Source organism: Leucoraja erinacea, chromosome 35 (assembly GCF_028641065.1).
Source record: "Leucoraja erinacea ecotype New England chromosome 35, Leri_hhj_1, whole genome shotgun sequence".
Lineage (NCBI taxonomy): Eukaryota > Metazoa > Chordata > Chondrichthyes > Rajiformes > Rajidae > Leucoraja > Leucoraja erinaceus.
Genome location: NC_073411.1, coordinates 12,685,596 through 12,712,497, shown reverse-complemented (window position 1 = coordinate 12,712,497; position 26,902 = coordinate 12,685,596). Strand labels below are relative to the sequence as shown.

Sequence of the window (26,902 nt, the reverse complement as noted above, 5' to 3'; positions counted from 1 at the left end):
AAGATACCAGATCGTTACAGCCAGATTATTAAGTGTCTTGGAAGCAGAGGGAATGGGAGGAGTGAGGAGATTAAAAGATAATTGTGATGGGTGATGTTCTATGGGCAGCTTAAAGGGCCTGTCCCACTTACGCGATTCCTTCGGCAACTTGCCGGCACTTGCCATAGTCGAAGCAGGTTGCCGAAAATTTCCAACGTGTTGAAAACCCAGTGGCGATCAGAAAAAGGTATACGACTCACCCCGCGACATGTCGACACGTGATGCCTGTATGGTGGTGAGTAGTCACCCAAAGAGTCGTACCTTTTTCTGGTCGCCGCTGGATTTACAACATGTTGAAATCTTTCAGCGACCTGCTGCGACTATGATGGGTGCCGGCAAGTCCCCGAAAAAAAACGTGAGTGTGGGACAGGCCCTTTAGGGTAGGGCTAAGGCCACGGACATATATTTTCCTTCTGATCAAGCCTCTTAAAATTCACTTCCTCCAAGTAAATACAGTTTGCTCTCTCTCCCACCATCAACCATCATCACCTACCACCACAATAATGAACTTTTGCTTAGCAAAGGAAAGCTTTGTGATCTATCGAGTCCCATGTATATCGTCATAAATGGCTTTCAAGATGAATCTCATTCCCAGGTGGTCCATGGCAACTCATGTACTTGATAATGGACCCAGTTAGGCTGCACTGGAGCACAGCGTAGAGTTGTGGTCTCCTCGCGCGAGGCCAGATATTCTTGCGATAAGAATGCAACACAAGTTCATCAGACTAATTCTTGGGTCAGCAGCTTGTCTTGTCAGGAGAAACCAAATAGACTGGGCCTACACTCCCGGCAGTTCCGACAAATTCGATTTTATGAACCGCACAAAGTGTAGATGCAGGTGTGATGTTGTGCGGGCTGAGGTGTCGGGGGCACAAGGAGCGAGATGAGAAGATCTTGCGCCCAGATGTTAGTCAATCATTGACATTCTCCAAGCCTCCACAGTCCTCTGGGTTAATCATCGAAGATATTCAGGACGGATCAATATTTCTTTTGGATATTAATGGATTAAAGGACAAGTGAGGTGGGCCGAGGCAAAGAGCATCATGACACCAATCGGACGATGGTGGAGAGGCAAAGGTCACACTGCGTTCTCTTGCTTCCCTTCTCATGTTCTGCAGGTGTTCTGAAGGTTTCTGTCTCTGAGACAATCAGGCAATGACGTTCAGACCCACGCCACTGGCTGAGTGGCCTTTCCCCCAGCTCCCCTCTAACTGTGCAGGAGCCTTGAGTCTCAGGGTCTGTGGTGGGACTGGCAGACTGGGTGGTCTTTGGAGCCACATCACATGGAAGGATTAAAGGTCAGAGGTGAAGGTTGTGTTTTCACTCTGGGCATAATTTACCACCAGACACAGACTGAACGGGGGGTAGACACAAAATGCTGGAGTAACTAATCGAGGATGCTGCCTCGCCCGCTGAGTTACTCCAGCATTTTGTGTCCACCTTCGATTTCATCCAGCATCTGCAGTTCTTCCTCACACGGACCGAGCGGGTGCCACCGTGACAGTGCGGGTGATGTCGAGGCCTGTACTCATGACGCCAGTGTTCCGCATTGCCACAAGAGAAACCTGCCCGCACACAACAGCAACACGAGCACCAGGGGCAAGCACAGCTGGACAGCAGAATGGACCACAACTCACTCCAGACATTCCCTCAGTGATGACTAATCCCCCTGCAAGGCCATTAACCTGGTTCACCATCAGAAATGGAGCTGAAGATAGGGATACTGCTGACAAAACTATTGTAGTGTCCAGACCAATATTAATAGTTGATGGAAATCTAGTTTTATAGACAATAGGTGCAGGAGCAGGCCATTCGGCCCTTCGACCCAGCACCGCCATTCAATGTGATCATGGCTGATCATCCCCAATCAGTGCCCCGTTACTGCCTTCTCCCCATATCCCGTGACTCCGCTATTTTTAAGAGCCCTATCTAGCTCTCTTTTGAAAGCATCTATAGAACCCGCCTCCACCGCCCTCTGAGGCAGAGAATTCCACAGACTCGCCACTCTCTGTGAGAAAAAGTGTTTCCTCATCTCCGTTCTAAATGGTTTACTCCTTATTCCTAAACTGTGGCCCCTGGTTCTGGACTCACACAACATCGGGAACATGGTTCCTGCCTCTAGCTTGGCCAAACCCTTAACAATCTTGACATCAGAATAACATCTTGGAAGGCTTGCACTAATCTGTCATATTGTTCAACCAGATGGTGGGAAACCGCGGAGTGCTGTCAGGAAGAGTTACATTTGAACAATTTCTAAGCGAGTGGTCACAATGCCAAAATCTCCGCTTGGTCTGTTTAAACAAGGCGTTTAACATTTCCCAATTGTGTTAGTACTGGGGGTGCAGAGAGTGGAAAGCCTCGCACCCTATCCTGATTCTGGTGATGTAAAACATGCATGGCTTCCAGTGGGAGGCAGGGCGACTGCCAGAGAAGAGATTTGAACCGTCACCTGATTAAAGGAGTTCTTTTCCAATACAAGTTTCTTACGGGGCTCGGCCTCATTAAGGTCATCGTGTCCGGACGCATTCTGGGAGCAGAAGAGAAAAGGAGCAGAGAAAACAGAGAGGGTCAGCACTGAGAGCTTCTCACAGTCAACCCACCGCCACTGGGCACAGGAGGGGAAACACAGAGAGAGCCAGGGAAGAGGCAAGGCAGAATGCAGTCTCTACGACACAAACCGGCAAAGGGAACACAAGTCAGTGGAGCTTAATGCCCTGAACATTCGAAGCAGAACTATCTTGTCAGTTTTATTTTTATACAAATACTGTACAAACCGCTGGTTAGACTGCTTTAATCAAACATTCTTCCCCTTGTTGAGAGAGAAGATGTGCGAGTCGTGTTACTTTGCACTGTTCCTGTTCTATGACCGGTTTTAAAACATGGTCGTATAACACTACCACCGTCAGCAGAACGGAAAATTTGTGATTAAGTTCAGCAAGAATCAAGATCTCCCCCCCTATCTGTCCACAAGCGCATGGTTCTTACACAGTTCCTGCCATGTTTCTGAGGCAGGGACCACTCACATCAGGCAGCTAAGCACGAGGGAGGGTTCACCAATGCATGTTTCGTCAAATCATTCAAAGCCGTTAGCCAGTGAAGTCAATCAGTCAGTGTCAGCAGCAACGCATCGGTCGAGACATGAATTAGTGTTTATTAAAGAAGAGGGCTACATCTTCAACAGATCCCCACAACAAGCATTCTACCTCACATGCTCTCGTAACAAACAGAAAGCAGCAAGAATGTTGTTTCAAAAGTCACCTTGAGGAAGATGCAACATTCTCACCAACTGTGTAGGAAGAAACTGCGGATGCTGGTTTAAACCGAAGATAGACACAAAAAGCTGGAGTAACTCTGTGGGACAGGCAGCGTCTCTGGAGAGAAGGAAGGGGTGACGTTTCGGATCGAGACCCTTCTTCAGGCTCGTCAGGTGAAAGGGAAACACTGACTCGTCGGAAGAAGGGTCTCGACCCAAAACGTCACCCCTTCCTTCTCTCCAGAGAAGCTGCCTGTCCCGCTGAGTTACTCCAGCTTTTTGTGTCTATTCTCACCAACTGATGGTTGATTTTATCCCATGATCTCTCGCCATGGAGCGCAGTGACCAGGAACAAGCAGTAGATGGAGAGTAAACCACTCGCATCACATCTGCCCCAACAAGCTGCAGCGGCCTCTGCTCTGGCAACAAAACACAACCTCTGCTCCAACCTCATTCATTTTTCTCAATATCCTGCCCATCATTTACCGAACAAATCTCCCAACGCTGCATTGGAATATCCTGCTCTTCATACCTCCAGCACTCACTACATTCCTATTATAAACAGCAATTCATGTCCTAGCTAATGCTTGTTTAACATCTGCTGATTTATTTTTCCTGTCATTTTATATTTAAACATTCCACTAATATTATTTATATATAAACACACACACACACACATACATACAGACTAGGTGACGTTACAGGTCGAGAAGGTGTTTGACCCAAAACGTCACCAATTCCTTCTCTCCAGAGATGTTGCCTGTCCTGCTGAGTTACACCAGCTTTTTGTGTCTATCTTCAACACATATATACATATACATGGTGTATAATATAACTTTGTAATATCATTGACTATCTGCCTGGACAGTTGTGTCTGTAGTTTTGCTTTTAAAAAAATAATTGTGCCGTGGGATTTTTTACTAAGTTAAATAAGATGCGCTGACAATGCTTCTAATTTTATTTGTTTGTCCAATTAGGAATTTTGAGAGAAACAAATTTACTAAACCACCTTCTATACAACCCCATTGTTAATTTACAGCGAGGCAAAGTGCCGGAGGAACTCAGTGGGTCAGGTAATATCTGCGGAGGAAATGGACAGATGATGTTTCGGGTTAGGTCCCTTCTTCAGACAGTCCTGCGTGCTAGCTCTTTATTCAGTCCTCTCGTAGCCATTTAATTTAGTTTAGAGATACAGCATGGAAACAGGCCCTCCACCCCGCACCAACCATCGATCAGCCGTTCACATTAGTTCCGTGTTACCCCACTTGACACACAAGGGGCAATTTACAGAGACCACAATCTACAAACACGCACGTCTTTGGAGGCGAGACGAAACAGGAGCACTTGGAGCGAGGGAAGGAAGGAAGGGGTGGGATGGATGAGCGAGGGAGGTGGGAAGAGCGAGGGAGGGGGGTGAACAAGGAAGGGGGGGAGGGATGAGACAAGAGACAATAGGTGCAGGAGAAGACCATTCGGCCCTTCTAGCCAGCACCGCCATTCACTGTGACCGTGGCTGATCACCCATGAGTGAAGGACAGTGGAATGAGAGAGGAAGGGAGGGTGGGGGGTGAACTAGTGAGAGTGACAGTGGGTGCGGTGAGATTATTGGAGGTAACAGTGATGGTGGAATAGCCAGCCAGCCAGCGTATCACCAATAGTCATGACTATCATGGCACCATCAGACGCCCATCTCAAACTATTCCATTCGCCCCACGCAACCAGCACTGCAAATCTTATCACGGCTGATTCGGTTCTGATCCCCGCACAGGCGGGCGTCATAACCAAAGAGATCAGAACCAAATCTGCCGTGATAAGGAGAGATTTGCAGTGCTGGCGGTGAGAGGCGAATGGAACAGCCTCACTGGTTCCATGCCAAGCATTTGCATTAGTTTCCATGCAGCATGCCAAGGTCAGCGCACCACGAGATCCTTGCAGCCACCTTGCAGGTGAGGTTGCATCACTGGAGCATTGCCACACCTAGGGAGGAGGCAACTCCCCAAGACGGGCGCTATTCAAAAGCCAGCCCAGGAAGGGGCTACTAATTGGGGATGTTCAGCCATAATCACATTGAATGGTGGTGCTGTCTCGAAGGGTCGAATGGCCTACTCCTGCACCTATTGCCTATTGAAATAGTTAAAATAAATCTAAAAATCCGTAAACTTCAACTGCGAGAATCTGTTATGAAAACAAGGAAATTGAGGGTGAAGTCAAATACAGGTAGCTGGTTGAGTTAGTGCCAGAAGACAACGTCACAGCACAGCCAGCAAAGAGGAAATGCCAACGGGCGAGAGGCTTTGGTTTCTGTTGGACGAGTGTCAACATATCATTCACAGTGTGGATTTGCTGTGAAACACCTAAAATCAGTCTGACCAAAAACGTCACCTCTCTGTGTTCTCCAAAGATGCTGCCAGACCCGCTGAGTTATTCCAGCGCTTTGTGTCTTTTTTTTGGTATAAATCAGTATCTACAGTTCCTTGCATTTCCAAAGTACTTTCAGGCTGACCCACTCTGCGTGTTCCTGTCACAAGAGAGGGGGTATACCTGGTGTCAGAGTGGGCACAGCAGGAACCCATTAACTACAACTGATGCTGGACACAGGATCAATGCTCTGCGTTTCACCAAAGAATAAAGTTTGGTCCCTGGACAGTCAGTGTGAGACGCTGTACATTCACCCCGGAGAAGCGATCAGGGTCTAGCTTTAACTTGTGCAAGAAAGAGCTGCAGATGCTGGTTAAAATCGAAGGTAGATGCAAGATGCTGAAGTAACTCAGCGGGTGAGGCAGCATCTCAGGAGAAACGGAATGGGCAACGTGTTAATGTGTGGGGATTACTGGTTGGCACAGACCAGTGGGCCAAAGGGCCTGTTTCCGTGCTGTATTTATAAACTGAACTTGTTCATTCAAATAACATCCTCTGACCTGGACCAGATCATAGTTGTGCAACGGTTTCAACTTCAAAACAGTCGATGAGCAGCTCACAGTGGCCGCAGCACGGCACTATCCTCACCAATACTCTCTCTCCAACATGTTCTCCCCATTAAAGGCCTGTCCCACTTACGCAACATTTTCGACGACTGCTGGTGACCAGAAAGACGCTACGACTCTTTGGGTGACTGAGAGACTACTCACAACCATACATGCGGCACCCTGGCGACATGTCGCGGGGCGAAGCCTGTATGGTCGCGAGTAATCGCCCAAAGAGTCGTACCTTGTTTTGGTCGCCGCTGGATTTTCAACATGTTGAAAGTTTTCTGAGACCTGCTGCGACTATGACGGGTGCGGGCAAGTCGCCGAAAAAAATCACGTAAGTGGGACAGGCCCATTAGACAGCGCCTCACAACTTCATCTAGGACCAAGGGCGAGTGGTGAAAGTTTACAGTAACAATAAACAAATAGTGGAAGTGCATGGTAAGGCTGGGTGGTTCAACAGCATTCGGAACATAGAAAGGTGTGGCACAGGTGTACGACATCTCCACACCTCCTGCAGGCATCAAACCGCTGCTGTCCCTATGCTCCTCTGATTCAGACTGCTAATGCACACACATGTTGCTCCCACCCATTCAGCTGACTGGGCCCAGGGGTGCCAGAGTTGGTTGTTCAGAGAGAACAGGTTAGAGAAACACAACCTTCAAATTCATCTGAAGTTAAGACACAAAATGCTGGAGGAACTCAGCGGGGCAGGCAGCATCTCTGGATAGAAGGAATGGGTGATATTTCGGGTCGAGACCCTTTCTCAAATTTATCTGCCTGCCATCAGGAACTCGGGCACCCAATTAGCTTCAGGAGAAGACCTGCAAACAGTCAGAGACCCGCTGAGTTATTCCAGCAGTTTGTGTCGATCTAGTTGGTAAATAGTGCGTGCCATGGGACTGTTTTAAAAGAGGCAGGTCAGGCTCTCTAACAATGAAAGTACAAGAAAATTATATCGAGAGATGTTCATCACACTCTCTCAGAAATGTGGACGCACTTCTGGGAAAACGAGAGTTCATGTCCTGGGAACTTGATGTTTGATCCACCACTATCTTGGTGACATTTTTTCTGGGCACATTTTACAGTCGTTCAGATGTGAAAACCTTTGTCACCAGCAACGTGTTTAGGTTTCTTATTGTCACATGTACGGTGAAAAACGATGTTTTGCATGCTATCCAAATGGAGCAGGCATACCAAACAGCGATACAACCAGTTCAAAATCAAGTACAATAGGTAGAGCAAAGGGGAAGATACAGAGTGCGGAATATAGTTCTCAGCATTGTAGCACACTTAAGATAGACTGGATAAAATGCTGGAGTAACTCAGCGGGTCAGGCAGCATCTCTGGAGAAAAGGAATAAGTGACGTTTCGGGTTGAGACCCTTCTTCACACATTTTGTGTACCAGCATCTGCAGTTCCTTCCAACACATCGTAGTGTACTAGTTCCAGAGACAAAGTCTAATGTCCACAATGGGGTAGAGGTGAATTGGACAGTACCCTAGCTTATGGAAGGATCGTCCTCTGGTCTTCGATTCACCTACTCTTGGCAAGAGACTCTGCATCTACCTCTCATAATTTTATACAACTCTATATGATCACCCCTCATCCTCCTGCTCAACCAGGTTCAGGAGTAGCCACTTCCCCACAGCCATCAGGCTATTAAACTTGGCTCGGACAAAACTCTGATTATTAATAACCCATTTTCTGTTATTTGCACTTTATCAGTTTATTTATTCATGTGTGTATATATTTATATTATGATATATGGACACACTGATCTGTTTTGTAGTAAATGCCTACTATGTTATGTGTGCTAAAGCAAAGCAAGAATTTCATTGTCCTATACAGGGACACATGACAATAAACTCACTCGAACTTGAATAGACCCAACCTTCCCCAATAGCTCAGACCCTCTAGTCCAGGCAACAACCTCGTAAATCTTCTCTGCACCCTTTCCAGCTTGGCAACATCTTTCCAATAACATGTTGCCCAGAACTGTGCACAATGCTCTAAATGCAGCCTCACCAATGTCTTATACTGTCCACAACCATCTTAAAGCTGAAATAGTTGTCATCCAGAATAAATCCCAGTACAAAGTCCACTATGGTCCCTCCTCGAGTTAGACTATCCGCACTATTTCAGGAAACCATCTTGGTTACACATAACAAATTGTGCCCAGTCTGTACCTTTTGCATTGAGCAAACCCCAGTCAATATTGGGGAGGTTAAAGTTGCCCGCAGCAGCCTTGTTGCTTTGGCATCTTTTGCTAATCTGTTCACATTTATGGTTACTGGGAGGTCTATAATATCCCATTTAAGAGTGATTGTGCCCTTCTAATTTTGCAGCTCTCCCGACATAGCTTCAGTGTCCTCTAAGTGTCTCAATGACAGTCTCCTGACAAGTAAAGCAACTCCTTGCCATCACACCTGAAACATCAAAACCCTGCAACGTTGAGCTGCTGGTCGCGTGACAGCCACAACATCATAGTAACATCGAAGATCGACACAAAAAGCCGGAGTAATTCAGTGAGCCAGGCAGCACCTCTGGGGAGAAGGAATGGGTGACGTTTCGGGTCGAGACCCTTCGGAGACGTCACCCATTCCTGCTCTCCAGAGATGCTGCCTACCCCGCTGACTTACTCCAGCTTTTTGTGTCTACTGTTTAAACCTGCATCTGCAGTTCCTTCCTCCACATCATAGTAACATCAGCAGCAGCTGTAACCCCAACACCAGCACAACCCCATGGGAACTAACACTGCAGTCTGACAAACAACCTTTTAGAGATAAGACTTTGCCTTCCATCACAGTGAGGAGGAGATTCACTGTGATGGATGTTCGTGTAAATTGTGTTGTGTCTTGGTTCTTCTTCTTGTTTGTATGACTGCAGAAACCAAATTTCGTTTGAACCTCTGGGTTCAAATGACAACAAATAAATTGTATTGTAGCATCACTTCCGCCCCTTTGAAGGCCTAATTTGTGCCGGCGACTTCACTGGTTTCAATTCTTTTAAAATTATTATTATGCAGTCATTTTTTTTTTTGAAGAGCATGCACATATCATCACCCCTCCACCCCTTTGCTGCTTCACTGAATTCAATTGATAACAGATGACAACGACAACCCAGAATTAGCACAGGCCCCAGGTCTGCAACTTACCATATATTCTACGATCTTGTCATGCAGAATGGATTCCGCGTCCATTATTCACAGCCTCAGAAAGAGTGTGAGGGGAAACCCAGTTTCCTCTTTGCAAACAGAAAGAGGAAGCCTCTCTCCTTCATCAAACAAGCTGCCCTTTCTTCCCTCTCAGAAATACTGCTTTAAAACTGTTTTTAAAAAAAATAAACCCCTCTCCTTCAACACCCCCCACTTCTCAATCCGTCACCCACATTATCTGGGATCAGACTTTATTACATCCTCCTCGTTTCCAAAGGCCCCCAACCTGAAAGGCCTTTAACCCTTTTCTCGTATTTCCTCCTTTCAATCTTTCCCCGTTCGACCAACCATTCACTTCCCCTCTAATCTATCACCTCCCTCCCCGCTGATTTCTAGCAATAATTCCCCCCATTCGAACCCCTTCACCCGATCTATATCCTCGGCCCCCGCCTCTCCCTCCGGCTTGTCTCCCCTCACACAGTGACGATCCCCACTCTACCCAACGCTAATCTCTCCCCCACCCACGATGGCCCAGCTCCCTGAATCACCCTCCCTCCCTTCCTTCCTCTTGGCCTTTGGCGCGGCTGCACCGCCGCCTCCCCTCGAGTGCGGCCTCTCCCTGCTCAATGAAGCTCGGCCTCTGTCTCTCCCCAGCCTCGCTGAAGCTCCCTCTCCACCGCCTCTGTCCCTCTGTTTGTCTCCCTGTCCCTCTGTTTGTCTCCCTGTCCCTCTGTTTGTCTCCCCAGTCCCTATGTCTGTCCCCCTCGTCCCTATGTCTCCCTGTCCCTCTATGTCTCTCCTTTACTTCCTTCCTTGTCTGTCTGTATCTCTCTCTCTCTCTCTCTCTCTATATATATATATATATGTCTGTCTCTGTTTCCGTCCCCTCGCCTTCCCCGTTCCCCTCTCCCAATCTCTTCCCCTGTGTCTCTCTATCTACCTGTCTCTCCCCTCTCCTTGTCTCTCTCTCTATCTCTCCCCCCTGCCTCTCTCTATCTATCTCTCCCCCCTGCCTCTCTCTATCTATCTCTCCCCCTGCCTCTCTCTATCTCTCCTCTACCCCCTGCCTGCCTCTCTCTATCTATCTCTCCCCCTGTGACTCTCTATCTCTCTCCCGCCGACTCTCCTCTTCCTTCAGCCTGGGCGCCGCCACATCCGGGGAGGGAGTGGGCGAGGCTGCGGCCTAGAGCAGCGACTGGAGCCGGGGCCTGGAGTTAGTGGAGCCGGGGCCTGGAGTAGCTGGAGCCGGGGCCTGGAGTTAGTGGAGCCGGGGCCTGGAGTAGCTGGAGCCGGGGCCTGGAGTTAGTGGAGCCGGGGCCTGGAGTAGCTGGAGCCGGGGCCTGGAGTAGCTGGAGCCGGGGCCTGGAGTTAGTGGAGCCGGGGCCTGGAGTTGCTGGAGCCGGGGCCTGGAGTAGCTGGAGCCGGGGCCTGGAGTTAGTGGAGCCGGGGCCTGGAGTAGCTGGAGCCGGGGCCTGGAGTAGTGGAGCCGGGGCCTGGAGCTGGAGCCGGGGCCTGGAGTTAGCTGGAGCCGGGGCCTGGAGTTAGTGGAGCCGGGGCCTGGAGTTAGTGGAGCCGGGGCCTGGAGTTAGTGGAGCCGGGGCCTGGAGTAGCTGGAGCCGGGGCCTGGAGTAGCTGGAGCCGGGGCCTGGAGTAGCTGGAGCCGGGGCCTGGAGTTAGTGGAGCCGGGGCCTGGAGTTAGTGGAGCCGGGGCCTGGAGTTAGTGGAGCCGGGGCCTGGAGTTAGTGGAGCCGGGGCCTGGAGTTAGTGGAGCCGGGGCCTGGAGTTAGTGGAGCCGGGGCCTGGAGTTAGTGGAGCCGGGGCCTGGAGTTAGTGGGGCCGGGGCCTGGAGTTAGTGGAGCCGGGGCCTGGAGTAGCTGGAGCCGGGGCCTGGAGTAGCTGGAGCCGGGGCCTGGAGTTTTCGAGCCCGCCAGTCCCCGAGCCGCGGGCGGCGGAACTAAGTGTCGGGGGGGGGGGGGGAGGCGCGAACCCTGACCCCGGCCCCGCCCGCGGGAGCGCGCACGTGATGACGACAGCGCCTGACCCCCCCCTGAGGACAGCATGGCCGGTTCCGTGTTGGTGAGGGAGGGAGCGCCGCACTGTGTGTGTGTGGGGGGGGGGGGGGTGAGGGAGCGCCGCACTGTGTGTGGGGGGGGGGGTGAGGGAGCGCCGCACTGTGTGTGTGTGGGGGGGGGGGGGGTGAGGGAGCGCCGCTCTGTGTGGGGGGGGGGGGGGGTGAGGGAGCGCCGCACTGTGTGGTGGGGGGGGGGGGGGGTGAGGGAGCGCCGCACTGTGTGGGGGGGGGGGGTGTGGGAGCGCCGCGCACTGTGGGGGGGGGGGGGGTGAGGGAGCGCCGCACTGTGTGTGTGGGGGGGGGGGGAGGAGGGAGCGCCGCACTGTGTGTGTGTGGGGGGGGGGGGGTGAGGGAGCGCCGCACTGTGTGTGTGTGTGGGGGGGGGGGGTGAGGGAGCGCCGCACTGTGTGTGTGGGGGGGGGACAGTAGAGGGTGTGTAGAGGGGGGAGTGTGGGCGCGCTGCGATGTGTGTGTGTAGAGGGGGGGGGGGGGAGTGAGGGAGCGCCGTGCTGTGTGGGGGGGGGGGGGGTGAGGGAGGGAGCGCCGCACTGTGTGTGTGGGGGGGGGGGGGGAGGAGTGAGGGGGGGGGGGGGGGGGGGGGGGTGAGGGAGGGAGCGCCGCACTGTGTGTGTGTGGGGGGGGGGGGGGTGAGGGAGCGCTGCACTGTGTGTGGGGGGGGGGGTGTGGGAGCGCCGCACTGTGTGTGTGGGGGGGGGGGGGGTGAGGGAGCGCCGCACTGTGTGTGTGGGGGGGGGGGGGGGGGGGTGAGGGAGCGCCGCACTGTGTGTGTGTGTGGGGGGGGGGGGGGGTGAGGGAGCGCCGCACTGTGTGGGGGGGGGGGGGGGGTGAGGGAGCGCCGCACTGTGTGTGTGTGTGGGGGGGGGGGGGGGGGTGAGGGAGCGCCGCACTGTGTGTGTGTGGGGGGGGGGGGGGTGAGGGAGCGCCGCACTGTGTGTGTGGGGGGGGGGGGGGGGGGGGGTGAGGGAGCGCCGCACTGTGTGTGTGGGGGGGGGGGGGGAGGGAGCGCCGCACTGTGTGGGGGGGGGGGGGGGGTGAGGGGAGCGCCGCACTGTGTGTGTGTGTGGGGGGGGGGGGGGGTGGTGAGGGAGCGCCGCACTGTGTGTGTGGGGGGGGGGGGGGGTGAGGGAGCGCCGCACTGTGTGTGGGGGGGGGGGGTGAGGGAGCGCCGCACTGTGTGTGTGGGGGGGGGGGGGGGGGGTGAGGGAGCGCCGCACTGTGTGTGTGGGGGGGGGGGGGGGGTGAGGGAGCGCCGCACTGTGTGTGTGTGGGGGGGGGGGGTGAGGGAGCGCCGCACTGTGTGTGTGGGGGGGGGGGGGGGTGAGGGAGCGCCGCACTGTGTGTGTGTGGGGGGGGGGGGAGGGAGCGCCGCACTGTGTGTGGGGGGGGGGGGGGGTGAGTGAGGGAGCGCCGCACTGTGTGTGTGGGGGGGGGGGGGGTGGGGGGAGCGCCGCACTGTGTGTGTGTGTGGGGGGGGGGTGAGGGAGCGCCGCACTGTGTGTGTGGGGGGGGGGGGGGGGGGGTGAGGGAGCGCCGCACTGTGTGTGTGGGGGGGGGGGGGGGGGTGAGGGAGGCCGCGCCGCACTGTGTGTGTGGGGGGGGGGGGGGGGGTGAGGGAGCGCCGCACTGTGGTGTGGGGGGGGGGGGGGGGGGGTGAGGGAGCGCCGCACTGTGTGTGTGGGGGGGGGGGGGGGAGGGAGCGCCGCACTGTGTGTGTGGGGGGGGGGGGGGGTGAGGGAGCGCGCCGCACTGTGTGGGGGGGGGGGGGGGTGGGGGAGCGCCGCACTGTGTGTGGGGGGGGGGGGGGGGAGGGAGCGCCGCACTGTGTGTGGGGGGGGGGGGGGGGGGGTGAGGGAGCGCCGCACTGTGTGTGGGGGGTGGGGGGGGGGGGGGGGGTGTGGGGGGGAGCGCCACGCACTGTGTGGGGGGGGGGGGGGTGAGGGAGCGCCGCACTGTGGGTGGGGGGGGGGTGAGGGAGCGCCGCACTGTGTGTGTGTGTGGGGGGGGGGGGGGGTGAGGGAGCGCCGCACTGTGTGTGGGGGGGGGGGGGGGGGGGAGGGAGCGCACCGCACTGTGTGTGTGTGTGGGGGGGGGGGGGGGTGAGGGAGCGCCGCACTGTGTGTGTGGGGGGGGGGGGGGGGTGAGGGAGCGCCGCACTGTGTGTGTGTGTGGGGGGGGGGGGGGGGGTGAGGGAGCGCCGCACTGTGTGTGTGGGGGGGGGGGGGGTGGGAGCGCCGCACGCACTGTGCACTGTGTGGTGGGGGGGGGGGGGGGTGAGGGAGCGCCGCACTGTGTGTGTGGGGGGGGGGGGGGTGAGGGAGCGCCGCACTGTGTGTGTGGGGGGGGGGGGGGGTGAGGGAGCGCCGCACTGTGTGTGTGTGGGGGGGGGGGGGGGGGAGGGAGCGCCGCACTGTGTGTGTGTGGGGGGGGGGGGGGTGAGGGGAGCGCCGCACTGTGTGTGTGGGGGGGGGGGGGGGGTGAGGGAGCGCCGCACTGTGTGTGTGTGGGGGGGGGGGGGAGTGGGGAGCGCCGCACTGTGTGTGTGTGGGGGGGGGGGGGGGGGGGTGAGGGAGCGCCGCACTGTGTGTGTGTGGGGGGGGGGGGGGGTGAGGGAGCGCCGCACTGTGTGTGTGGGGGGGGGGGGGGGGGGGTGAGGGAGCGCCGCACTGTGTGTGTGGGGGGGGGGGGGGGGTGAGGGAGCGCCGCACTGTGTGTGGGGGGGGGGGGGGGGGGAGGGAGCGCCGCACTGTGTGTGTGGGGGGGGGGGGGGGGGAGGGAGCGCCGCACTGTGTGTGGGGGGGGGGGGGGGGTGAGGGAGCGCCGCACTGTGTGTGTGGGGGGGGGGGGGGGTGAGGGAGCGCGCACTGTGTGTGGGGGGGGGGGGGGGGGAGGGAGCGCCGCACTGTGTGTGTGTGGGGGGGGGGGGGGTGAGGGAGCGCCGCACTGTGTGTGTGTGGGGGGGGGGGGGTGAGGGAGCGCCGCACTGTGTGTGTGGGGGGGGGGGGGGGTGAGGGAGCGCCGCACTGTGTGGGGGGGGGGGGGGGGGGAGGGAGCGCCGCATGTGTGTGGTGGGGGGGGGGGGGTGAGGGAGCGCCGCACTGTGTGTGTGGGGGGGGGGGTGAGGGAGCGCCGCACTGTGTGTGTGTGGGGGGGGGGGGGGGTGAGGGAGCGCCGCACTGTGTGTGTGGGGGGGGGGGGGGTGAGGGAGCGCCGCACTGTGTGTGGGGGGGGGGGGTGGTGAGGGGAGCGCCGCACTGTGTGTGGGGGGGGGGGGGGTGGGGAGCGCCGCACTGTGTGGGGGGGGGGGGGGGTGAGGGAGCGCCGCACTGTGTGTGTGGTGGGGGGGGGGGGGAGGGAGGAGCGCGCACTGTGTGTGTGGGGGGGGGGGGTGAGGGAGCGCCGCACTGTGTGGGGGGGGGGGGGGGGGGTGAGGGAGCGCCGCACTGTGTGTGGGGGGGGGGGGGGGGGTGTTAAATCCAGGCTGCTGTCAGCTGCAGCTCCTGATGTTATTCCGATGATGAAGAGGATCTGCCTGGGACAATGTATGTTGTTGGAAGTCCTAGTGATAGTGTGGAAACAGGCCCTTCGGCCCAACTTGCCCACACTAGCCAACAGGTCCCACCTGTGGGAGGATCTTGATGGCAGAACAGAGGTTTGGGTTGGAGTTCAGTGTCTCACTCTGGGTGTCAGCTAGGCTGTGTCAAAATTCCAGCCCGCCTGTGATGGAATATTGGGGTTAGGTCAGTAACTGTCTGGTGGAGGATGTTGCCTGGACTGGCTCATGTTGTTGTCAATGATTTACAAACTCCCTGATAGACACAAATTGCTTGAATAACTCAGCGGGACAGGCAGCATCTCTGGAGAGAAGGAATGGGTGTCATTTCGGGTCTCCAGAAATGCTGCATAATTCCCCTGAGTTACTAAAAGATTTTGTGTCTATCTTCAGTGTAAACCAGCATCTGCAGATCCTTCCTGCATATTTAAAAACTCTGGTTTGGCACAGAGGGTTTTTTTGAGAAGGTCACCAAGTTGATGAAGGCGATGGAAGTTGTTGTATGTACATTATTAGGGTCTTTGACAAGGTCCCGCATGGCTAGCTGGCCGGCCCGGAATCTTACAGCACCTGGGATCCAAGGTGTCGGTGAAGTGGCTCTTAAGTTGGTGTGTGGTGCATGCCAGAAGGTCGTACTGAAACTTTGGTAACAAGAGATGTTGTCAGAATGAGTTTATTGTCATGTGTACAAGTAGGTGAGTGCAGGTACAATGAGAATCTCGCTTGTAACAACATCAGGCACCTTGATTAGGACAACACACAGAAACATAAATTATGTATAAATTCTACAAGATATTGAAAAGTAAAACTGCAAAAGTATCCAATTAGAAAATGATGCAATTTAGTGCAAGAGGTCCCATTGCTGAGGTAGCATTAGGGTTGTGTGCGTTGCTTGTAGGAAGGGAGCTGTTCCTGAACCTGGCAGGGTGGTTCTTTACGCTTCTGTACCTCCAGTAGCAGTGAGAAGAGGGCACCATCCGGATGGTAGGGTTCCTTGGTGAGCTTGAGGCAGCGCCTGGTGTTGATGCTTTTGTTGGTGGATAGCTCTGCAGCCTCTTTTGTTCCTATGCGTTAGAAGTGTCATACCAGGCCCTAGTTGCTGTCAGGATACTTTCTCCCGCACACCTGTAAATGTTTGTTTGTGTGTTCACCAAATCCCTTTACAATTCTTGGAAAGTCAAGATGCCGCCGTGCCTTGTGCTCTATGATTACTTCTCGTACAGGTCTTCCAAGATTTTAAAGTCCAGATACACTACTGGGCTCAGTGATGTGACTTTTATTGATTATAATAAATATGTATGACTTGGAAGACAATATAATTAGTAAGTATGCAGATGTCACAATTGGGTGACACATTGGCAGATGGGAGTTAATCTAAACAACTGAGACTTCAAGCCTTTTGGGAAGTCAAATCTGATCGGCCTCGTAGTCATTGATGGGGAAATTATGAGCATCGATGTAGAGAGAGGCCTTGGTGGAAGTCCATTTTTCCCTGAAGAGGTGACACAGGTAGATAGTGGAGAGCAAAGATCTTAGAGCTCTAAGATCTTTGGTGGAGAGGGCTGCTACTGCTTGTTTCCCTCTCTCGCTGACACAGTCTAATGTCTGCCCGTTTCTCTCTCCTGTCCAGGGTGGTGGTGAGTTGATGACTGCGGCACAAGCTCTCTCCCAGCCAGCTGAGGCCTACGGCAACGATGTAAGTATTGCAACTTCCTGCAGCGGTGAGGCTTGTGTATCCCCGAGTTGCCCAGCCTGCTTGCACACTCCGGCATGTTGCAGAGCAGTCACCACAGTCACAAATGTAACCCCAGTATTTAGCAGGGAGAATGGGGATGGGAACAAGAGAACAAGGCTATCGGTAGTCAGGAAGTGGTCGTGGGAAATAATCAGGTCGGGTGCAGTCTTCGTTTTTTTCCGTTTTTGAGATACAACGTGGAAACAGGCCCTTCGGCCCACCGAAACCAAACCGACCAGCGATCCTCGCACATTAACACTAGCGTAAACACACACTTAGGACAATTTACACGTATACCAAGCCAATTAACCTACAAACCAGTACGTCTTTGGAGTGAGGGAGGTAACCGAAGATCTCTGAGAAAACCCACACAGTCACGGGGAGAACGTACAAATGCTGTACAGACAGCACCTGTAGTAGGGACTGAACCCGGGTCTCCGGTGCTGCAAGCGCTGTAAGGCAGCAACTCTACCGCTGCGCCACCATGCCGCCCTCGGAGTTCAACGCGGACTTGTGAACGAGAATATTTGTTGTCAGCTGTTAAGGGGAATAGTAATTTGCTGAGGTGCCACATGCAAGTTCTTAAACCAAACTCTGGCTTGTGGGTGCTAGAACATGGACCTTTGATTTCATACTCTTACCACCTACACACATCACTCACTGGATACCCTCCCCATTCTGGTACCCTCTGCCCATCTCCCTCATCTTCTCTTGTGTAGGAAGGAACTGCAGATGCTGATTTAAACTGAAGATACACACAAGAATAAAGGTCTCGATCTGAAACGTCACCTATTCCTCTTCTCCAGAGATGCTGTCTGAGCAACTTTTTGTGTTTATCTTCTCTCTCCTTCCTTATTAGATTCCAGCTCAGAGCTTTTGTGTCCTGCTGTGCACCCTGCAGCTGTCTCTGTCCTCACCCGGCTCCATCCTTCATTACAAATTATACCATCTATTAACTTGAAAGCCTATTTTCAATTCCAAGGCACTCTTTCTATTCTCCATTCGGATGGGAGTTACCTAATGCCCTGCAGTGTAAAGCCGTCACTTGGTGCAACAGGTTGTCCGTTGCAGGTGATCTCTGCTCCCACATCATGGGTGACAGACCCAGGACTGTGAGGTCCACCTAACATTACATACCCACCTGGTTTAGTTTCTTTTATGACACTGCGCACAGGTCGAGAGATCCCCGTGACTAAAGGCCGCTTTATCTACGTTGTTTAGGATAGTTTTATCCAATAGATTCCTGTGGAAGTGTTCAAATTCTGGGAAAACACATCAGCAAAAGTGGAAATAGAAAGCACAGGCAGACAAAAATGCTGGAGAAACTCAGCGGGTGCAGCAGCATCTATGGAGCGAAGGAAATAGGAAGGCATGGGGATTTAGCATTCGCTTTTCATAACTAGAAACCCCATGCAGTAGGTTTACTGGAACATGAATCCAGTGTTTTGTTCTTCATTAAAACCAAACTCACTTATTGAACTTGCTTCCCGTCTTGCAGGCAGGCCTTGAAATGATGTGGGCAATGAAAGCTTATCAACACGCTGAGATTTATTTTAACGTAAGTATGATGCTTTGAATATTTTGATTTGAGGATTGCCGGCCTTTGCTTCATTGTGATACCAGGGCATGATTCTGTGTCTCAGTCACCTCCAAGCTATTTGCTTAAGAAGGAACTGCAGATGCTGGAAAATCGAAGGTAGACAAAAGCGCTGGTCAAACTCAGCGGGTGCAGCAGCATCTATGGAGCGAAGGAAACAGGCAACGTTTCGGCCCGAAACGTTGTCTATTTCCTTCAGTCTGAAGAAAGGTTTCGGCCCAAAACGTTGCCTATTTCCTTCGCTCCATAGATGCTGCTGCACCCGCTGAGTTTCTCCAGCACTTTTGTCTCCCTCCAAGCTATTTGCTGTTTGTCATTGCGATGTTATCACTGACCCACCAATGCTACTGCTGATTAAAGGTGGACATAAAACACTGGAGTAACTTGGTGGGACAGGCAGCATCTCTGGAGACAAGGAATGGGTGGCGTTTCGGGTCGAGACCCTTCTTCAGACTGAGGTCTTTTGCCCAGAGTAGGGGAATCAAGAATTAGAGAACATGGTTTTTGATGAGAGGGGAAAGATTTAATAGGAGTCTGAGGGGAAACTTTTTCACGCAGACGGTGGTGGGTTTATGGAGGTAGTTGAGGCAACTAACAACATTCAAAAGCCAATTCAACAGATACATGGATAGAAAGATTTAAAGGGATACGGGCCAAATGCTGGTAAATGGGGCCAGCTTAGATGAAGATTCTTGGTCGCATGGACAAGTTAGGCCAGAGGGCCTCTCTGTTCTTTTTTAGATCCCTTCACAAGGAAGAACGTGGTCTTGGCATCTACCTTGACAACCTACCTCTAAATCTGGTGATTTAACAGGGATCATCTCATTCTCCAGCTCACCTTTGACTATAAACTGATGCACTCAATCAGCAAAATTACTCATGGCCAGGAATCAGCTAGTGAAAAACAAATAGGAAATGTTGGAAACACTCAGCATGTTGCTCAGCCACTGTGGAGAGAGAGAAACAGCTAATGTGTCAGGTCAGTGATCAGTCATCAGAACTAAAAGTGAGGAAATGAGTTGAAGTTGTATAGAGGGGTGAGGGTGGAGAGAGCAGAGGGGTGAGGGTGAATGGGGATCCCTGCATTCAGAAAGAGAAGGTTGGTCATTTGACATCAATGTTGAATCTTATCGCGTGTCCAGTTGCAAGATCCGGCATTGTTCTTCAAACTTTATTTGGGTTCACTGGAACACCAAAGCTGGGTGGATGTGGGAATTAATGTGTTCTGCAAAAGATTTATCCAGAGCAGACCAGATTGTGAGCAGCAGAAACAATGCATTACACTGGAAGTGCTAGAAATTCTTGCTTCATCTGGAACTTAAGGGAACATCCTGAACAAACTCCAAAGTACCTGCATCAAACAATTAAACTAGGCAGCACTCCCGTTTAGTTTCACCAATGCCATGTACAAATTGTATAAAACTTACCTACTTTCATGCTCCCTCCCATGCAATGAAGGCCAACAGTTGCGTATCTTGCGATTCCTTTACACCTTGATCTGTCTGCAGTGTCTGTCCGTATAAGCTTTACTGCTCAGAGTGGATATTCCTTGGTGCATTGGGCTGGGTTAGTATGGGCTCGGGTGTAGTATTTGATTAGTATGGGGGGTTAGAGGTTATGAGGAGAAGGCAGGAGAATGGGGCTAGGAGAGATAGATCTTCCATGATTGAATGGCGGAGTAGACTTGATGGGCCGAATGGCCTAATTCTACTCCAGCCACTTATGATCACGCTGGTGTTAGCAGGGAATGGGATTCCGTGCAGCATTAGCAACCTCTCTCGGAATCAGATTGTGTTTCCATAATGTTTGAACCAAATGGTGCACAGTCCTTGAGACCAGGTGTGGGCACAGCTTCCCATCATGGAATTAATAGCAGCATCTGGTTCTTCCAAAGCTCATCTCTTCCGTTGACCCACGCTACCTCAGACTGACAAAAGAAGATGATCTGATCTACACGGAGTTCAAGAGACAATTCAGCGAGATGAGAGTCGATGTTCTGGACCCAGAGAAGCTGAAGTCTGAGTCTGCCAAACTGGTATGTTCCTTCCGCATTGACACTCACTCCTTCTATTTCCTGCAATCCCAGGCAGGGATTCTTGCTCGATCTCCGTGTCAGCTCAGCTCAGCGGGGACCAGGTGCAGTGCCTGGGGTTTGGCCAATCCTGGCCATTGTGCAGAGATTCACCAGCTTGTCCCACACACTCCTTCATTGCCACTTGGTTGAACACAGATCAAACTTCATTCCTGAAGGTAGACCAAAGTGCTGGAGAAACTCAGCGGATGCAGCAGCATCTATGGAGCGAAGGAAATAGGCAACATTTCGGGCTGAAACCCTTCTTCAGACTGAAGGAAATAGGCAACGTTTCGGGCCGAAACCCGTAAGGGTTTCGGCCCGAAACGTTGCCTATTTCCTTCGCTCCGTAGATGCTGCTGCACCCGCTGAGTTTCTCCAGCACTATTGTCTACCTTCGATTTTCCTTCTTAAAAACTTCATCCTGAACCTGGCAGAGCTGGGAAGGCGTTTCCCAAAACGTGTGCTGAGAGACAAGATGGTAAGGAGTGGGTGGACGTTTGTTTGGCTGGAGGTACAGCCCAGCAGTGTGGAGGCAGAGTTGAAATAAAGGCCTGAACGAGCTTTACTGCTCTTGGCCTCGACTTTGACTTCGATGTTCCCCTGGACAGTCCAATGGGGCCTCTCCCCAAAGCTCCACAGTCGAGAAGGAAATTGAATTGGCGCCTTTAGGACGTGTTTTAGCCACATGAAAACCGGCAGCTTCCTTGTTTCAGGCCTGGCGTCCGTTCTGCATGCAGTTTGAAACCTTGGTTGAAGACTTCAACTATGGAACGCTGTTGCGATTGGATTCCTCAAAGGACTACCAGGAGGAAAACACCATATTCGGTAGGAAGGAGTCGCCCAGCCACACACTTCTGTGGAGAGGGGGGGGGGGGTCAGGGACAGAGGGAGATACTGAGTAATGATACCACGTTGCCGAGCTGCTCCCTGCCTCATACTCCTGTTTGCATCTTTCTTCCCAGCCACCAGGATCCAATTCTTTGCCATAGAAATAACTCGGAACCGGGAAGGTTACAACTTGCAGCTATTTGAAAGATCAGCAAAATCAAAAGGAGACGGTGTCAATGCACAGAAGGCAGAAGCTGTTGCTAAACTGGCTGAAGCAAAGGACTCTGCCCGTACGACGCTTGTTGGGGAGAGGGCCTCCTTGTCCACGTAGCCTGCGCTGGTTTGTCGAGGCCCAGGCAGTTCTGGTGTGCAACTAAACATCCCTCAGGTGGAGAAATCCCTACGTGCACAGGCAGATCTAGCGGCCAATGCAGCATCCCGGCCCACCGCAGAACCTGGACTCGAGAAACTTGTATCATTCAGACAACAGGCATCAAGAATGCTCTTGAGGATTGAAACAGTACAATTGATAGATTTTCTTTTAAACAAGGACTCTGGGGGGGAAAAATAGCTCAGCTGCAGAGTTGTCCACTTAAGATGTAACAAAAAGCAAAGTTCTGGAGGAACTCTGCAAACCAGGGTGAGGGTACACAAAAAAGCTGGAGAAACTCAGCGGGTGCAGCAGCATCTATGGAGCGAAGGAAATTTTCCAGCATCTGCAGTTCCTTCTTGAACACAAAATCTGTGAGGGAATGGACAGGAGGCATTTCAGGTCAGGACCCACCGTCAGTCCTGACCCCAAACATCATCCATCCATTCCCGCCACAGATTATGCCTGATCTGCTGAGCTCCTCTGGTATTTTACAGATGCTGGAATCTTGAGCAAACAGTCTTTTGTGTCTCCGCTCTTAAGATGCACCCGCCTGAAGAAGTGGTCCAACATTATCGAGACCTGCCTGCTCCCCTCCAGCCCACCTGTCAGCTGACTCTCAGGATGCAGACACTGAGCTTTCAGTACAAACCATTGAAGTTTTATTTGCAGACACAATGCTTACACTAGATGCAGCAAACATTCTTACATACCAACCAGCTACCTGATCACGCAGCAATTTGGAAACGTGTTTAGTCAGAACATTCAGTTGTAAGGAACAATAAAAATATATAATCCATTGTTTTCTTTTGCTATGTGGATATAAATGAGCTGTGCTCAACACATCATTAGCAGCAACACCTGTCACCTCCTGGAACTATTCCATTATCACTGCTGGAATACTCTGTACCTCAAGCAGAAATCGCAATTGAAGTGGGGAATGACTAACATCGGGTTAGTGTGCACTGTTTTAGATGGGTACTGAGTTATGGACTTTTACATCTGGTGTTTCGATTATACAGACTTCTGTATCTAACTGGACACCCACACATTCTGCCCCATGTACTTCACTCATCTGAGTCACATCATCATGCTTCCAACTCTAAAAATTTCAATCACAACTTTTCTGTTTTTTTAACTGATTTCATATAAACAGTTGAAAATGTCTTAAGAAAAAAAAATGTACAAGTTTATACAAGGCAGATGTGGGATGAGCACAAAGGCCCTCCCTGCCAGGATACTACAGGGAGGGCGTTTGCGACCAGTCCCATGGTCGGAGGTCCGGATGAGGGTCTCTTCAACACCAGGAGAAGGTGCAGGGATTCGCCTTCAGCTATCTCTGACCTTCTTCTAAAACCCTTCATCGCCTCTCTCCCTGCCGCCCCCCATCCCACCCCACCGCTCCCTTCGACCTCTTGCAACTGGATTGGAAACGCAGCCCAGCGGAGGGTTGCCAAGCAGGACGGACGTCAGCTCATCATGTCGTTGCTGTTGACACCGTATGTTGAATTCTTCATCGAGTCGTTCACTTCCCTTCGGAACACCGAGAGATTCTGTGTGAACCTGAGGAGCAATAACAGCGGCACGTTCATTTGTCTGCGATATCGACCTTGCTTCTGTCTGCTTGAAGCACCCTAGGGCGGCACAGTGGCGCAGCGGTAGAGTTGCTGCCTTGCAGCGCCAGAGACCCGCGTTCGATCCCGACTACGGGTGCTGCCTGTACGGAGTTTGTACGTTCACGTGGGTTTTCTCCGAGACTTTCGGTTTCTCCCACGCTCCAAAGACGTACAGGTTTTTAGGTTGATTGGCTTGATGTAAATGTAAATTGTCCCGTGTGTGTGTGTGTGTGTGTGAGAGATAGTGTTAATGTGCGGGGATTGCAGGTCAGTGCCAAAGGGCGTTTCCGCGATGTAACTCTCAACTAAACCCTACGTAGACCAAGAATCAAATTACTGCAGGGACGTTTGTCCTTGCGGTCGTTATACTTTGCAGTTGGCAAAGCTCCGCCTCTGACACAGTCTCCCTCCCCCCACAACTCCCGTACAATGCCCACCCTTAAAGCACCAAGCAGGTGGCAGTCTGAACACCGACTGCTTACCTGTCTCTGTTCTTTGTCAATAGGTTCCGTTCAATCCCTTCCATCAAGTTTTCAAAGCAAAGGTGCATGGCTTGCTGCTTCTCTGGTGGTTGGCTGTTCACTATGCTGTTCCTCAGATCTGCAAAATACTGTGGGAAAGAAACAGAGAGAGCTGAACACAGCGTATCCGTTTGGAGAGACACCCACCTAACAGTTCTGTGGATACTTTCAAGAGAGAGCTAGATGGGGCTCTTAAAGATAGCAGAGTCGGGATATGGGGAGAAGGCAGGAACGGGTTGGGGATGATCAGCCATGATCGCATTGAATGGCGGTGCTGGCTCGAATGGCCTACTCCTGCACCTATTGTCTATTGTCTAACAGAAATACTGCCCCAGAGCAAGAGACGAGTGCTGCCCTCACCCACAAGTTTGCTCCATTTTGGCAGGAAAGGTCGGGTTGAGCCATGACACCACGAGGACCACTTGTGATTCCGTCCGTCCGTCCCACAAAGTTCCATGCTGCTGTAATACTATCTGTTTCTGACACTGGACCCCTTACAGGGTTCAACTGTTGAATCCTGCTGTTTCCCACAGCAGTAACTGTTGTACATTCAGTCCCTTTGAATCTGCCCCCCAAGCACGGGGCTTCAATGGAAAATAAGTTCAAAAGGTAAATTTCAGCTGATTTAGTTATAAGAATGATCAAGTCAGTATTTTTGTGTTCTCAGGTGTTTAACTGTCTGAATTCTTTTGTTTAAAGTCCGATTAATTTTTTGGTATTTATAAATGACAAATATTTAAAGTCCTTTGCAAGCCGGTAATTTAAGGCTAATTTTGCTAGCTGTCTGGCGGTGGGTACAGCAATGGTGGGAAGGAAGAAACTGTGCTTTAAAGGACTTCTCTGGTCAGGAGCGACTTGTGCAAAGGTAAATGTGTAGGGGAGCAACAAGCCTCACAGTAGCCTCACACAATACTGTCTACAAACTTAAAGGTAGACAAAAGTGCTGGAGAAACACAGCGGGTGTGGCAGCATTTATGGAGCGAAGGAAATAGGCGACATTTCGGGCCGATACCCTTCTTCAGACACTGTCTACAAACTGATTCTCAGCAATTTCAACTCCGACAATACTCGTACAAACAATATGGTCTTTCAATGTAGCTAGAGAGGCTGCAGAAAGGATTCATGACTTTTGGGCGACTTTTTGGGCTACAAGCGACTGCCGCAAAATTTTCAACAGGTTGAAAAAATGTTGCCGACAGTGGCGGCAATTTTTGCTGTCGTAGGTTGTCGCCAGGTGTCATAGGTGATTCCACTAAAACTAGTCCCTGACAGTCGCCTAAAGAGTCGTCTAGACGGGGGAGAGAGGTGTATAAAATTTACCCATAAGGAATCTGTTTCCCGTGGTAGTGGTGTTGCCTAGGTTGAATTGGAGGGGGCTGTCAGGATTTTTCCACAACTGAGAGAGGTTCAGCTAGGACAACCAAAGAGGCTTCAGTTAGTACTTGAATCTGGATATGGAATTCTTACAAGCCAGTACAGATAATTAGTGTGTGTGGTGGGCCGAATGTGTGTCTGCAGTGCATGACCAATTTGTTTATTTCTGTCATGCACAAATTGTGTGTGTGTGTGTGTGTGTGTGTGTTAGACTGGACTTTTTGACAGAGATTTGAGATGTCCTTATGGCGTGAAAAGCTCTGCACTAATGCCTTTGTTACAAAGTTTGCAGAGTGACGCACAGCCAGAAACGTTGCCGTGATAGCCCGGTCACCTATCCATGAGCCCCACCACCCATCAACACACCGGGACGGTCCCTTCACCTATCCATGAGCCTGTCACCCATCCACACAGGGTGTTGAATCTGTGGAATTCATTGCCATAGAAGGCTGTGGAGGCCAAGTCAATGGACATTTTTACGGTAGAAATAGATAGATTCTTGATTAGTACATGTGTCAGGGGTTATGGGGAGAAGGCAGGAGAATGGGGTTAGGAGGGGAGATAGATAAGCCATGATTGAATGGTGGAGTAGACTTGATGGGCCGAATGGCCTAATTCTACTATCACTTATGAACTGTGAGCATGAACACACTGGAAAGGTCAGATCACGTATCCATGAGCCCCATCACCCATTGGAATGGTCCCATCACCCATCCAATGAGCAATGAACTGGGGCTTCCCAACTCAGACCTGACACAACCTTGGACCTCACCTTTTCATTCAAGAGAATTAATCCAAGCAGAGGGCGTGACATGGACCACTGATTCCTGCAGTCTTCAAAAATGATGATGTTGAGAACTGTGGACAACATCTGTTCCAGGGCAGATTGTTGAGAAAAGAAAACATTCAAAACATATCTCCAAAACTTTAAAAATACAGTTTGACTAAGTATCAATTGGGAGTTTTGAAATGATAGATTACACACCCAAATATGGTAATTTAAAATATTTCAACAAGAGCGGTGAAACTAATGGGGCTGTCCCACTGAACGAGCTAATTCAAGAGTTCCCCCGAGTTTCCCCTCATTCGAACTTGGAGAATTACGGTAATATCCGCTCGTAGGTACTCGGGGCTCTCGTGGACATTTTTCAACATGTTGAAAAGTCTTTGCGAGCTTACAGCGTTTCCCCGAGTACCTGCTGTTAGCGTTACTAGCCGCTAAGGGACGTCCCCGAGCTCTGACGTACCCGCTATGTACATTCTACGTGCTTACCACGAGTTTGATTTTTGTTTAAACTCGGGAGAGCTCTTGAATTACCTCGTACATTGGGACAGGCCCTTAACAGCGTGCTCTGGGGACCAGCGTTATAAACCTCTTACTAAATCTGGAGCTGCAATATTTCACATTGCTCCCTGCTCCGGTCCTTTGATCCACACGTGATCATCATGCACAATATTGGAACCAGAGACAATGGGCCACAAGGTGTGGCCATCTGGCCCAGAATGTCTCTGGCTGCTCTTCCACAGAATTTACAACTTATTCCCTTTCATAAAGTCACTGAGTTTGGACAGCATAGAAACTGGCCCCATATCTGAGGACGGATGTGCTCGGCCGGCGCTGGAGAGGGTCCAGAGGAGACAGATAACCGGGAATGAGTGGGTTAACATGCGATAAGCGTTTGACGGCACTTGGCCAATACTCGCTGGAGATTAGAAGGATGAGGTGGGAC

General features: G+C 52.1%; 3 protein-coding genes across 4 annotated transcripts in view; 1 reads left to right on the top strand and 2 right to left on the bottom strand.

Annotated features, from left to right (window-relative positions):
- Positions 1-9,927, bottom strand: part of LOC129713346 (F-box/WD repeat-containing protein 1A) — a 28,063-nt gene extending 18,136 nt beyond the window's left edge. Inside the window, exons 1-2 of one of the 2 annotated variants that reach the window (XM_055662330.1) lie at positions 9,416-9,927; positions 2,489-2,566 (exon numbers count right to left, since the gene is read on the bottom strand). In XM_055662330.1, coding sequence (XP_055518305.1) covers positions 2,489-2,566; positions 9,416-9,460 — 123 coding nt within the window. In that variant the 5' untranslated portion in view covers positions 9,461-9,927. The remainder of the gene's footprint in view (positions 1-2,488; positions 2,567-9,415) is intronic. The other variant, XM_055662331.1, reaches the window with a different exon arrangement.
- Positions 9,928-10,937: 1,010 nt separating this feature from the next.
- On the top strand, positions 10,938-22,462 carry pbdc1 (polysaccharide biosynthesis domain containing 1). Its single transcript, XM_055662329.1, has 6 exons — positions 10,938-11,491; positions 16,688-16,753; positions 18,291-18,350; positions 20,284-20,424; positions 21,177-21,288; positions 21,426-22,462. Exons 1-6 carry the CDS (start codon positions 11,474-11,476, stop codon positions 21,620-21,622), a joined length of 594 nt encoding a protein of 197 aa, XP_055518304.1. The 5' UTR covers positions 10,938-11,473; the 3' UTR covers positions 21,623-22,462.
- The window catches only part of xpo7 (exportin 7), a 60,320-nt gene continuing 55,718 nt past the window's right edge, over positions 22,301-26,902 (bottom strand). Inside the window, exons 26-28 of the mRNA XM_055662328.1 lie at positions 25,945-26,043; positions 23,760-23,887; positions 22,301-23,224 (exon numbers count right to left, since the gene is read on the bottom strand). Coding sequence (XP_055518303.1) covers positions 23,131-23,224; positions 23,760-23,887; positions 25,945-26,043 — 321 coding nt within the window. The 3' untranslated portion in view covers positions 22,301-23,130. The remainder of the gene's footprint in view (positions 23,225-23,759; positions 23,888-25,944; positions 26,044-26,902) is intronic.

Coding starts and splice junctions, on each gene's coding strand:
- pbdc1 (XM_055662329.1), top strand. Junction 18,351..20,283: donor ACGCTGAGATTTATTTTAAC/GTAAGTATGATG, acceptor GTTCTTCCAAAG/CTCATCTCTTCCGTTGACCC. Junction 21,289..21,425: donor GGAGGAAAACACCATATTCG/GTAGGAAGGAGT, acceptor CTTTCTTCCCAG/CCACCAGGATCCAATTCTTT.